We start from the raw sequence: 14,430 nt of genomic DNA on the forward strand, positions 1-14,430 counted from the left end.
ACTTCAAAATGGCAGATATTATTGACAATTGAAGCCCCACTTGTTTTAATATGTGATACATGTTTAAAGGGGACAGGGTTTCTAGTCACAACTATCATGTTGATGTTATTGACCATCACTATGGACAACTCATTTAATTCATTTTTAATTCTAATTATTATTACAATATATACATGTAAGTAGGCATACCTCATGATGACCAGCTATTGTAGCAATATGAAGAGCGGTAAGTGCTCCATAGCCAACTTGTTGAACATCAGCTCCACTGTGCAGTAAGGCCGTTAGAAGTTCTGCATTGTCCTGAAATTTGGAAAAGTAAATAATTATTGATTAAAAATATATGGGAAGTGGTAGACCACATGTTTTGTTTGCAGAAACTTCCAAGAGTCTCAGGTTGATCTGAAAAAGGGACTTTTAAGAAAACCTGGGAAACGACAGCTATTGGGTATATTTTGCTGTTTTCCAAACAAGTATATTGATATTAGAATCTTCTACACTGGCTGAAGATCATGAGAGCTAAAGTCACAAACATTTCAGAGCACAGATTGGTAAATAAAAATTATGCTGAGCTAGATAGATCAATAATGTGTTATTGTCTTAGGTGCTGTATTTATGTTATTACAATAATGAAAATTGCCCTTGATTAAAGTTTGTCATGGAATGATAACTGAAAAATGTATCCTCCAGGAAACATGAAAATCAAGCGGTTTTGAAATCAGATAGAGTTAATTAATGTAATCCTGTTTACCTTACTTGTAGCTGCTAAATGCAGAGCTGTAAATCCATTTCTTGTCAGCCTAGAGGCGCAGACCTTTTAGCATAAGGGTCCGAATATGTGTTTTATGTCCTGTGAAATAAATATTGGTCACAGAAGTAACTTAAATATATCAGATACAAGCAGAAAAAAGTGCCCATCCTTCAGATTAGTAATATATTTAAATTTAGAAGTCCAATGAAATTACTTGGACACTTTCCTTATTATCCTATCAGTTAAATAATATTTGGGATTAATTCAATTGCTCCTTTTGACTAGGAAAATTATATGCCAATACAAGAGATTGTCTATACCTCTTGTACAGATATGCTCTGGAGGATTAAGTGATTCAGAGTAGATTCTGAATGTGCATATACAGGTGGAACATCCAAGATGATGAAAAAGATCATAACATTTACAAGACATTCTGTCATACATCCTTGGATGAGATGTTCCCTACTGATATTGTAATATCTGTAACCTATTATTTCTTTATTAAATTTCAGTAACAACCCATTTTCTTTATTAAATTACGGCAAACCCCCCGCTTTTTTTTTACATTAGCAGAAAACTATGGTTGCTTCTTCTCCATGGCTCTGTTAATTTTGTTCTTGTTCTAATTTGTAACTGAGTTTAATCCATATGGCCCAAAACATGACTTTTCTAAATATCATCATCATCAACAACAACAACTTCATCACTATCATTATCCGTATTTCTCTCTATTTTGTTGAAGCAATTTTGCTACTGTCACATGATCACGGTGTATGATTAGATCAGATTAATGCTGAAAATTAACAAATAGTAATAATTTTGATGTGATTTATTAAATTCAAGTAAAAGGATTAACCATAGCAACATGGATGATACTGGATAGAAATACTTACCATTGCAAATACAACTCAGATGTAAAAGAGATAGCCCATTTTCTGTGCGGTAATTTAAATTCACTTTGCTGAAAGCTTCATCAGAGCTGAAAGAAAAAAAGATTTCATAGATAAGTCTAGTTGTCGTATTTTGGTGTGTTTTCATTTATTGTGAAAATTCTAAAAGAGGAGAAAATACATCATGATTTCATAAGACAATGGAGACATTTTGATTATTTATTGGGGGGGATGCATTCTAGTTTAATGCTTAGCATTAAGATTTTGGGATTGTTTCCTATTTAAGAACTAAATGGATCCAATTCTAGGTAGTCTTTTCAAGATCAAACAAGCGTAGTGTGTGTGCTGCTACCTACTATGACACTGTCAAAGTAATGTGTGCTAAATTCAGTTTGTTCACTTCTGCTTGCTATTACACAAACCTCATTCTGAAAATTCTAGAAATCCATCACATTCTATTTTCTCCAACTTTTTCTTCAAATCTTTCAAGCAATAGTATAATAGAATGATGAATTATGAGATTTATATATCCTGTCAGCCTCTTGTTCTCAAAAAAGACTTCTTCTTTTTTACAGGAAAACAAAACTCAATGTGAGAAAGCTAATATCGTCAGGAGGAAAGTTGGCCTAATGCCAACCCTCTTGAATCTGGGGAAACATCAAGAAAGACCATGGCTCGATTTACACATGTTGTAAAGATGGAGCTCAATGCAAGATCCACTCACATGGGCAATATTCATGGAATACTAGTTGAAAAACCAACATTTGAAGAGGCACAGATTGTCTCTTCTAGTTTATTGTTGGCATTTAATTTTTGGCATTCGCACAATGCCAAATTTTGTCATATTATGTGCTTATATGTGTATGTATACACACATACATGCACACACACACACACATTTTAAAAAGAAAACAAAAAATAGAAAAGCTAATATCAAGTAAGAGAGAATAAAGAAAAAGGAAAAAAAGAAAAAGTGCAACAAGTTGAAGAAAAGAGAAAAGAAAATATATATAAAGGAATGGCTTTTGATACTCTTTGCAGCAGTTAAAAGTACAAATATATTTTAACCTCTCTCCACAATGGTACATCGTATTACTCTTCTTTCTATAATCTATCCCAGAGTTTCTCATCTTCAGCAAATTTTAAGCTGTGTGAACTTTAGCTCCCAGAATTGGGGTGGAGTTGAAATCCACAAGCTTAAAGTTGCTGAGATTGAGAAACACTGATCTATTCTGTCTAATCATCAAAACTCTAAATTAAAATTCCTTTTTTATTTTTACACAAGACATTAAACATAGATAATATTTTTTCTGTCCACCGTAGTTTAAAGTAAGTAAGCTCTGTATACTTCTTTAGGAAAAGAAATTTACAAGCATTGCTTTTCATTGTCATACGACTCTTTGTCATGTCATTTCAGTCAACAAACTTATTAAGATCATGCCTTATGAAAAGTTGTTGTGTTTTCTGAAGCTGGGTTCCTAGAAACCATAGTTAATACTGACTATCTTTGCTTGGCAGACAGTATGCCTAAAGAAAGAAGGCAGGAGACGGCCACATGAGCATGATCTCTAACCAGATAAGAGTTTAACAAGAAAAACGATAATAAGAGTTTCCACATTGCTCTTAGGGAAGGCTAGAGGACATGGGAGGATGTGACACAAGTCTTATTCATGTGAATTTTCTTTTTGCTAACTATTGTTTAGCATCACAGAAGCAGAGAATGCTATTATAGGCTACTAAGTCTTACCCCTTGCTCAGCACAGGAATCTGTTTTAAAGTAGATCCTGCCTTTATCTGAATGCATTGAATGTAGGGGAATCCACTACCACTCTCAATAATTGGTTTCATGGTCAATGGCTGTTATTGTTAGGAAGGCTTTTTCTCGTAATATTTAATACAACAATCCCTTCTTGTTAATTCATTATTCTTTCACCTAGGTTCTGGAAATAGAGGGACCAGGTCAGACCAACATCCTTTCAAGTATCTGAAGATTCCTATTATATTCTGCACTCCCTACAGCATTTTTTAAAAGTTAAAACAAAGTTTCAAATTTCCTCATTGGCCTGTTCTGAACTTATCCCAGTTTCTCCAAATCCTTCGTAAAATGTTGTGCCCAGAGCAGGACGCAGGAACAGGAGACCATCCAAAACAGAATAAATTGAAAGATTTTTTTCCCCAGTGATTTGGAAAATATGATTCTTCATCAAACTTATGTTGTTGTGGGGTTTGTTTTTTCGGCAGGCTATTCCTTCCAATATTTTTTTCATAAGCACTTTTATCAAGCTTCTCCAAAGCACTTGAGGGTAGGACAAGAAGAAATGGGTGGAAACTAATCAAGGAGAGAAGTAACTTAGAACTAAGGAGAAATTTCCTGACAGTTAGAACAATTACTTAGTGGAACAACTTACCTCCAGAAGTTGTGAATGCTCCAACACTGGAAGTTTTTAAGATGTTGGATAACCATTTGTCTGAAGTGATGTAGGGTTTCCTGCCTAAGCAGGGGGTTGGACTAGAAGACCTCCAAGGTCCCTTCCAACTCTTATTCTATTCTAAGCTGGCTCAGGACTGGAAAACAGAATCTAGTCTTGGCTTTTCACTAGCTTGATTTCTTTATTTATTTGGTTTTTATCCTGCCTTTATTACTTTATAAGTAACTCAAGGCAGCAAACATATCTATGCCCCTTCTTCCTCCTGTTTCACAACAATGAGTGATATTGGGTGTGCCGAGGTACACCCATGTTACACCTATCCTCTGTGAGCTACACTGGCTACCAATTGGTCTCCGGACTCAATTCAAGGTGTTGGTTATCACCTTTAAAGCCCTACATGGCTTAGGGCCAGGGTACCTTCGAGACCGCCTGCTGCCACATACCTCCCAGCGGCAAGTAAGATCCCACAGATTGGGTCTCCTTCAGATGCCGTCAGCCAAACAGTGTCAGCTGGTGGGCCCTTGGAAGAGAGCCTTCTCGGTGGCTGCTCTGACTCTCTGGAACCAGCTACCCCCGGAGGTCCGGACCATACCCCCTCTCATGGCCTTCAGGAAAGCTGTAAAAACTTGGCTGTTCTGACAAGCCTGGGGCTGTTGACCTCACTGTTGAGGTCCAGCCCCGATTAGAATGAATGTATGAGGGTGTTACTGTTTTTAAACTTTTCTTTTATCGTTATGTGGTGTTTTTTTTCTTATATTTTTTGTAAGCCGCCCAGAGTCCTTCGGGATTGGGTGGCATATAAATATACTTAATAAATAAATAAATAAATAAACAACAATCCTGTGAGGTAAGTTGGGCAGAGAGAGTGACTGGCCTAAAGTCACCCAGCAAGTTTTTCATGCCTAAAGTGGGACTAGAACTCATGGGCTCCTAGTTTTTAAGCCAGCACCTTAACCAGTAGGCTGGCTCTCTAAATGATAATGTCACAATCAGAGCTCAATCATGCCTTTTCTGTTGCAGATATATTAGCAAGGAATGTTTTCAGTTCCTGGTGCCAGGAACCCTGACCCATACTTTTCGTAGGGAAGAAAAGCAATGAGCAGAGGAAATACTAGTTCCTGAGAGATACCTTTGCCCAGTCTGCAACTTTTCCCAAGGATGAGGTTTCCTTACTTTTTACCTTGTGAAGTGCTTCTTTTCTTCCTTCTGTGTAACTAACCCATTTTACTGCCTTAAAACCTTAATAAAGATTAATAAAATTTTCAAGAGAAACAGGGAACAGGGAATGCTTTTAAAAATTCATAAAATTATTTTGGTCTTGCTTATGAAAAGGATGATTTTTTAAAACAGAAATTGTTATCTAGAAACATCTCGAGTCATTCCATTATAATTTTCTATTAATCTGAAGCATAATGATTCCATTATATAGGTATAATTAAAAGAATTTCATTTTAAACAATATTCTATCCTTAAGAAAGAAGTGCTATTTTCTCCATTTTTCCCTCACTTTCTGTACAATTGTACTATACAACTATGCTGACAATTTTTACAGCCACTGAATATTAGGTATGCATTAAAAAATTCTAAGCCCAATTTATTTTTTAATTTTCTTCCACTGTTATTCAACTGGTACATTTTAACAGCCTAAGGATTTCATGGTGCTTCCCAAAGAAGTATATGGATGAAGTGAATAATTAAAAGGAAAGCATTATTAGTAATGCACTTCTAATATTATGACTTTCACCTAGGATATATAGATACGTGATCTTATTAAAAACTGATCTGCAGCATTAGTACCTGTTACACACAGGTTTTAGCAAAAATTCAGGATAGCTAAAATGTTACAGAATTGGCAGTTTTATGATTCATTAACTATACTCCAATTACGATTGTATGCTAGAGAAACAAAACAGGATTCATTAATGAAAATATAGTTAAAAAAACTAATAACAAACTAAATATATAAATCAAACTTCACAAAGATCTTTAATTAGTAAATACATAGAAGCAGCACTTTATATTTAGAGCAGTTTTCATTGGACATTCTCTCCCATCCCTATTCTCTATTGATTTAAGGATAGATTCTTATAGAAAAAGAAACACTTATTAAAATAATGGTGAGCATTAATTAGAAGGCCAAGTTTCAAAATGTGTTTGGAAATTGGATTATAAAAGTGCCGTTTGTTTGCAACATGTCCCATATTATTTTGTAGTTGACAAATAAGTTGTAGAAAAGTTTTGAACCAATTTCCTCTCTTTCTCTTTCTTACATAAGAAAGAAAAACACAGTCAATTCACCAATACATTTGTTTGTGTGCATGTTAGATTTAAAAAAATCCTTAAGCATCTGATGACTTTTCTGACTATTCAAGACTGTAATCTTAAAACTGCATTGTAATTAGAAAGGTAGAAAATTTGTGATGAATGATTTCTGTCTGAGAGCCTTTTCCCAGGCTGATTTGAAGGCCTATCCAGGCCTATTTGAGTAAGCCAAAACCACCACAGCAGCGTAGTGATGGCAAATTTTCTGAGTTTGGTATGTCAAAAATTCAGAAAATGCTTGACTCTGCTGGCATGTCACACTGCTAATACCCAAACCAAAGAGAAGCAATTCTCTTTCTCCCCCCCCTTCAAGCTACTCTGAATAGTCGCAATTTGTGAAGCGCCCAAGGTGGGACTGAATAGCAATAGCACTTAGATTTATATACCACTTCACAGTGCTTTACAGCCCTCTCTCAGTGATTTAGAGTAAGCACATTGCCCCCAACAATTTGGGTCCTCATTTTACCAACATGTTATAGCAGAGGTGGGAAACTATGGCAACTTTGACTTTGATTCCCAGAATTCCTGAGCCAGCATGGACTAGTATCCAGTTAAGAAATATAATCAAAACATTACTTAAGGGGCATTGCTACCATAATAACCTGAAAAATCACCACAAGCAAAATATACTGTTAAATTACTCAGTGCTACTACATACAGGAGCTATCCAGGTCCATAAACATTCCGTCAACCTTAACTGAAATGAGGAGAATATGAAAATCAACAAAGTATGAATCCCAGCTTTACATCACATTAATTTTAATAGCCCTTAGCTAATCATAATGTATCTAAACAGAAAGAATACCTAGAACCTATTTCCTCCCTCCCTCCCTCCCCTCCCTTCTTCTAAAGAGGGATGGAGCCACATGATGGTATAGGATGACAATGGAATCCATGCATTTTGAGACCATTTAATATAAAAAGAGTAATGATAGAATTGCTCTGTGAAGGCTTTATGTTCTTCAAGGTGACTTAGAGTTCACTAACAAATAAAATAAAAATTGGGATGTCTACTCAGCACTTCCTACCTATCAAGAAAAGGTCTGTGCCCCTGCTCTTATATGTCATCTTTTATTACTTAAATTATAGCCCAGATTACTTTACACTTCCAGTTCTTTTGTGATGGCTATGTCATTCTTTACCTACACTCCCACTGTGTGCACAATAAACTTGTAGCAGCCAGGAAAACACAATGAGCAATGATGAGGTTGTGTAACATCCAGATTTTTATTCAGATTAAAGACTAACACTTGCTCTTGCTTCTGTTGGACCATGCTCTCATATCTTAAGGAAAGCTTAGCACACAAAAATGGGTTGGAAACAAATGAAATTGCTAAGCATGACAGTTCTGAAGCCAGTGTCACTATGACTAACATGCTAAAATGATTAGTTTGGCTGCATTTGCTAAATGAAAAGTTTTCTTGTACATTGTTGTATTATAAACCCATATATTATAGTCACGTTAAAAAACGTTAATTTTATTCTCCGCTACCTTTTTTCTACAAAAATGTTGTTCAACGTGCATAGAAAATCTCATTTTTCATGTATGTATGAATTTCTTAATTTTTTTCAGGCTTATTTTGATTAAGACTTGATTAAATATTTGCCCTCTCTTAGCTATTACTTGAGTTTTCACAAAATAAAGAACTTCATTGAAGGTATATTTAAATGATTCCCGCTATACCAATAAAGTCATTGGCAAATAGATTAGATGGAGTGAATTGATATTGTCAAAAGATAATAGTTATGATTCTGTTTTCATCATCATCATCATCACCATCATCATCACCATCACCCATTATCATACCACACCTTTGCATTGAACCCCAGGTTCTCAAAATTAGAATTACTATTCAAATTCTCAGAGCTCTCAGTCTGAAGGGAGTAGCACAGAAGTTTTAGTAATAAATAATAAATACAAATGAATAATACTCACTTTGGCCCGGATTTCTCTCTGTAATGAAAGTGACGTTTTATTTTATTTTGTAACATGTTTATAAGTAAGTTACAGTAAAGTATCTTTGGTCAGCTTTCATTCTTTAAATATATTTCTCAACTAGATTTAGGAAAAACTGCTCCTGAGATGTCAAACCTGGTTTGAGATTCAATTACAGATGTTTTGTTTGATAGCTGAATTCTCTTCTTTTAGGCTTCAGAAACAAAATTCAAACTAACTGTTGGATGGAGATGTTTGCATACATTGTGCAAATCAAGGGATAGTGGTGAAAAATGATCAAATGTGCACAATGACATCACCATGCAGTTTCTGTCTTTAGTGATTAGAATGGAAATATCTAAGCATAACATCTCCCCAATCTAGGATCATGATGTGCATTTACCATTTTGGCCTCATCACAGTTACTGGCATTTTATACAAGGCCAAAGTTCTTTCATAAGCTATTTCTGCAAGGGCAATGAACACACATTTGCTATTTCAAGATTCTTTTCCTTTTCTACTTTAAGGATTAAGATTGTTTACCTTACACGTGTTCCCTCTCTACCCTCAAAACATGCATCTTTCAACAGAATCTAATTCTCTAATCACTAGAGAATTAATTGAACATATTTCAAATAATTCAGATCCTGCCACTGGCCACAATGAGATCACAGCACAAACTTAGATGTATCGACACTAAGCCCCATGAGTTCAACAAAACTTAATCCAAGTGAGTGTATATACATTCCATTTAGCACTATGCAGCTCTATAATAGAATAACGAAGTTGTAAAGGACTTTGAAGGTCTTCTAGTCCAACCCCTTGCTCCAGCAGGAAACCCTATACCATTTCAGACAAATGGTTGTCCAATCTCTTCTTCAAAATCTCCAGTGTTGGAGTATTCATAAATTCTGGAAGCAAGACATTTCACTGATAAATTGTTCTAACACGTCAGGAAATTTCTTCTTAGTTCTAGGTTGGTTCTTTCCTTAATTAGAATCTACCCATTGCTTCTTGTTTTGCCTTCAGATGCCTTGGAGAATACATTGACCCCTTCTTCTTTGCAGCAACCCCTTAACTATTGGAACATTGCTATCATGTCACGCATGATGATGTGATATACAATGCATAGTATATAAATGATGCCATGGTATAATTTAAATTAGTTCCAATAATGTTCTAAATGCACAAACACATTGCAAAGATGGAAAATGCTACTCAGGGGCTGTCTATAAACAAAGTCCAATATTTGTCTTCTTGAACTCAAACATTCCTTTCATACCCAGATGAAAGTCAAAATGCTCCATTCTATCTCTTTCATTCTTTAGAAACATGTTGATCCTTTCTACAGAACTACAAGCAAGAAGGTCCACACTTAGCACTCCGTTTTCTGGCATCCAAGTAGCATCTTTACTGTAAAGCAATGAAGTTTAGACAAACATTCAGTGCTTTTAATACCTCTTATTGTTTCAATCCAATTATCCTGATGCACATAATACAGATAGTCCTTTACTTACAACAGTTCATTCGGTGACCATTCCAAGTTAAAATGGCACTGAAAAAAAGTGACTTACGACTGTTTTTCACACTTATGACATTACAGCACTCCCATGGTCACATGATCAAAATTCAGATACCTGCCTCATGCTTATGAGGGTTGCAGAGTCCTGGAGTAATGTGACTGCCTTTTGTGACTTTCTGACTAGCAAAGTCAATGGGGAAGCCAAATTCACTTGTTACTAATTTAACAACTGCAATGATTAATTTGACAACTGTAGCAAGAAAGATCATAAAATGGGGCAAAATTCATTTAACAAATGTCTCACTTAGCAACAGAAAATTTGGGCTCAGTTGTGGTCATAAGTCAAGCACTACCTGTACAGTCTCAGAAATAGCAAAAGAAAATGGGGAACATGAGGCTCAACCGCACAACAACTCTGCTCCCCAAAATATGATGGGCCCAGTTTGAAAGGCAGATGTGCATAAAATTAAATTTTGCAATTATTAAACAATGTTTTGAAAGACTAGACTGGAAGTTACTGCTACTACCCAACACATCCAATAATTTCCTGCAGATGAGTAGCATAGATTTCCTGCCAAAAATAATCCACAAATACATACAATGAAGACAGATCAGGTCATAGCAAAGTCAAACTAATTAATTTACTATCTGAGGTCCCTTCCCTTTCAATATGCAGCATTTAGCTGTATGGTGAAGCCTCATGTTCCGTGGACTTGCATGTAAATACACTGCATTTTTTAAAACTGCTCAAATCCACAAATAAATGATCAACTTGAATAAAACATAAATGGCAAACAATATGAAAAGCGAGTTTCCTATTTTGAGGGAAATGGAAGAGAAAACTCAAGATGCCTTGTAGTTATAACTGGAGGAGAACTTACTTGATCTGAAGAGGAACCAGCTAAAATTATTATTCCTCCCAGAAATTTTAACCCCTTTAACTTTATAGGAGCCACACCAGTTTACGTGGACAAGCTCTTTAGAAACAAAACTACTATGGCATCTATGGAATTTCTAAAAACTAAGGAAACTACAGGATGTATTGATTAATACAGTAATAATCCTGCGCAGTCCCAAATGTCACATCTGCATGTATATCACTGTGCAAAGGACAAAAAGCCAAGAATTATGTATGCATGTTGTATGCAATACGGTTAGCAAATAATTGTAATAAATAAAATAAAAACAGATGTTTGTGAGAGAAGTATCCGTGCAAAAGAGTAGAGAAAGTCTATACATATTTGGTGAATACATATACAGATAGTCCTCGACTTATGACTGGTTATTAAGTCACCATTTGAAGTTATAACAGTCTTTCCCACAGCTACTTACAACCCAGATTCAATGTTCCAAAGGCTGCTGCACTCAGCAGTCACGTGATTACACTTTGGGTGCTTGGCAACCAGCCCACCTTTATGGCCTTTGCAGGGTCCCATGATCATGTGACCATGGTTTACCTTTTTTCCTGGAAAATGGTGTTTACTTCTGGTTTCCAGCAAAAACATCCATTGTGGAAAATGAATTTGTTTAACGACAGTGGTATTTGCTTAACGCTCTCAGTGATTCACTTACCAACCACTGTAAAAAGGAAGTTAAATTTGTTGTGGTTATGGGTGAACTGCTAAATGACTGGCACAACTTATAACCATAATTCTGGGCTCAATTACAGTGATTAGTTGAGGTATTGCTATTGCTATTATGTAGTGTGAGGTACAGTTAAACAAAACAAACATCAGATTCTATATTCTTTGTATAGTTTAGCTTTCTAAGAGTAATTTGATGGCCTCCTTAAACCTAACAATATATGACCATGGAAGTTAAAAACAAATTTGATTCACTACTGTTCTTATACAATTTAATAAACAACTTTCAGAAAACTGTTTACCTGAAAACATGCCTCAGCTCTGTAAGCTCCTTTTCTTTGATTAACAGGTCATCTTCTAATCTTTCAATGATTACAGCATATGCTTCACTAATTTTTTTCTTCCACTCATCTATATTTAAAAGAGAAAAGTATACAAATCTTGACAGAAATATTTTCAGTTATCTAAAATCACAGTTTTATGTCAAAAATCCCCGATATCCTTTAAATATATATCACAGTTTTCTCTTCCAGGTCAGAAATATATATTCATATTTATTTACTCAAATAATTGTGTTTGATAAATAAATAATTTAATTATATAATAATAGACCATTATAAGCTTATATAAATACTGGAAGCACAAAGCATAAAGTTTTGAAAATTTGTACTTTTTTGTATAGTTTGATTTTTATAAAATCTCAACTGAATCAATATCATCCTGATTCTGTTATCCTTTTAGCTGAAAGGAAAGTCTGTTTCTAAATTATGCCATTCTTCATTTAGGCTATCAACAATAAATACCTGGCATTTGAACCAAGGAGCAAATTAAACTGAATAATTGATAATGCAGTCATATTTTTTTTTTAAAAAAAGCAAAAGAAATTACCAGTACAAGTTTGCGTTGGTCTAGATTTATAATTTCCCATTTATTCAATGTTTCTTCTTTGTTTCAAGAACGTTCTTGTGCTAAGTAATGTGACTCCTTTTCAAGATCACTGACAATCCCACTAAGGGAAAAAAAACTTTGATAGTCTTGTGCCTAAAAATAAACCGTGTGCCAAACAGAATGTCATGCAACAATAGCACAGAGGAAACCAGGGAATAAGCTATCAAGTATCAAACAAAACAATAAAAAGGTATTTATATGTGCTGATAAAATAAACTGCTGTGCTGAAATTACTATCTTTATGTCTTTGTTAAATGCATACATCTGCCAATATGAATCAGCTTCTAATCAGAAATAGAAATGTATGGCTAAACAGCTTTCACAAATTCAGTACATAAGGTAAGCCAGGAGGAGATAAATTTCAGGCTCAATGATTCTAACTTTTTTTTTAATGAGTTTCCAAATATTTAGCAAAGTCAAGTGCAAAACAAAGGCTTCAGTGGAGAGAGAGAATACCCCAATCTTTGAACAATAAAGTATTTATTCAGCATTATCTCATGAAATAATTTAATAACAGTTATAACTAATCCATGCTTGGGTTTTCTCTAGTCATTATTTTTCAACCACCTAATTTCAAAGACAAACGTTTTAATTGCTTCTATCTTCACATTAGAAGCCAGAAAACCATATTCTACTGAGGATTTCCAAGAAATATACCAGTACAATTTCTACTTTACCTGATGTAAACATTTTTGATAGAAACATTATGAATGTGGACAGGGGTGTTTGCAGGGAGTGTTTTTTTAAAAAATGAAGATGACAGCCACAATAGATCAAAGCTCCGCCTTTTTTAAAAATCTGTGTCAATTCTACAGATTGTATTCTAAGAAAAATCTAACCTTCAATTTCCTCTGTCTGGTAAGGAATTTAGCAATCCTGTGAGACTTGATGCTCTTGTGAATAAAAAATCTTCTAGGTTGCCCAGTCAGATATGGACAGACTGTGCTGGAATTTAGAGAAAAAAATTATATTTTACTAACTTCAAAGCTAATTTTTCAGGCATTGCATTGTGTTTTTCCTAATTGAGAAAGAGAGTGATCTTATAATTACTTTTCTCAAACTTGGCAATTTTAAGATGCATGGACTTCAACTCCCAGAATTCCCAGTCAGCATGTTTGGAAACATCTAAGGAGATTCTCAGTCATTCAGGTCATAGTTGTCCCAAAAGTGCTTTTTCAAAAGGCAACTGGACTTAGTTTTTCCTTGAGGGATATATCACTTCTCATTCAAGAAGTTTCTTTATTTCTGACTGAATGGTGAAGGATGGAAGGATTTATATTCCTTGTAGTCATTTGTTTGTCAACATTTTTTTCTGAGCATCATTGAGGCCACTTGAAGGTTTAGTTGTATCCTCAGGATCACCTGAATAATGCAAATGGGTGTGAATAAAAGTTCAGAGGTGAAGAAGCTTTTTGGATGAGGAGTCAAATGTCCTCAAGAAAAAATAAGTGCAGGTGCCTTTTGAAAAAGCACTTTTGGGACATGTTTGTAAAGTTGCTGAGACTGAGAAACATTGGTAACTGCTCCATAGGAACGTGCTCTGTGATCCCCCCTCCTGAAATTCTTTTCTCTGCAGATCCTGAGAATCCATCCCATATTCAAATTCCATGGTGGTGTTGCGTTTTTTTTTTTTTTTGCTAGCTTGCCTGCATGCCCTTACCCCAAATACACATACACTAAATTCTGCTGTTTTTGCAATATTTGTCTTCTAATAAATAGACAGACAACTCCAAGTCCCTTTTCCTCATTTTCACTGTTAGTCAAAGACTACTCCTGATTTCCAGTGTTAAGTACAATAAATTATTACATGAAAGAAGAAAAAAAAAAACCCGTATGTTGTATGATCAAGCATGTGTCTCTCAGGAAAGAAACCTTTTAAAGGTTAAACAAACCTCTTGTGTTTAAAAAAGGTAGTACAATCTCTAATCACACTGATTTCTGTGGGGAAAGAAAGGATAAATGCTAGCTTATTCTTGCTTGTGGCTAGCATTTGTCTTGATGTAGTCTCCCTGGAATAAAAACTGACAAATATTTAGCCTTTTAACATTTGTT

General features: G+C 35.0%; 1 protein-coding gene across 1 annotated transcript in view; it reads right to left on the bottom strand.

Moving 5' to 3' along the window:
• The window catches only part of LOC116509345 (serine/threonine-protein kinase TNNI3K-like), a 214,969-nt gene extending 202,611 nt beyond the window's left edge, over positions 1-12,358 (bottom strand). Inside the window, 6 exon segments of the mRNA XM_032218492.1 lie at positions 190-300; positions 749-803; positions 805-847; positions 1,642-1,727; positions 11,733-11,841; positions 12,319-12,358. Coding sequence (XP_032074383.1) covers positions 190-300; positions 749-803; positions 805-847; positions 1,642-1,727; positions 11,733-11,841; positions 12,319-12,358 — 444 coding nt within the window.
• Between the last annotated feature and the right edge of the window lie 2,072 nt (positions 12,359-14,430).

This window comes from Thamnophis elegans, chromosome 5, assembly GCF_009769535.1.
Source record: "Thamnophis elegans isolate rThaEle1 chromosome 5, rThaEle1.pri, whole genome shotgun sequence".
NCBI classification, from domain to species: Eukaryota; Metazoa; Chordata; class Lepidosauria; order Squamata; family Colubridae; genus Thamnophis; species Thamnophis elegans.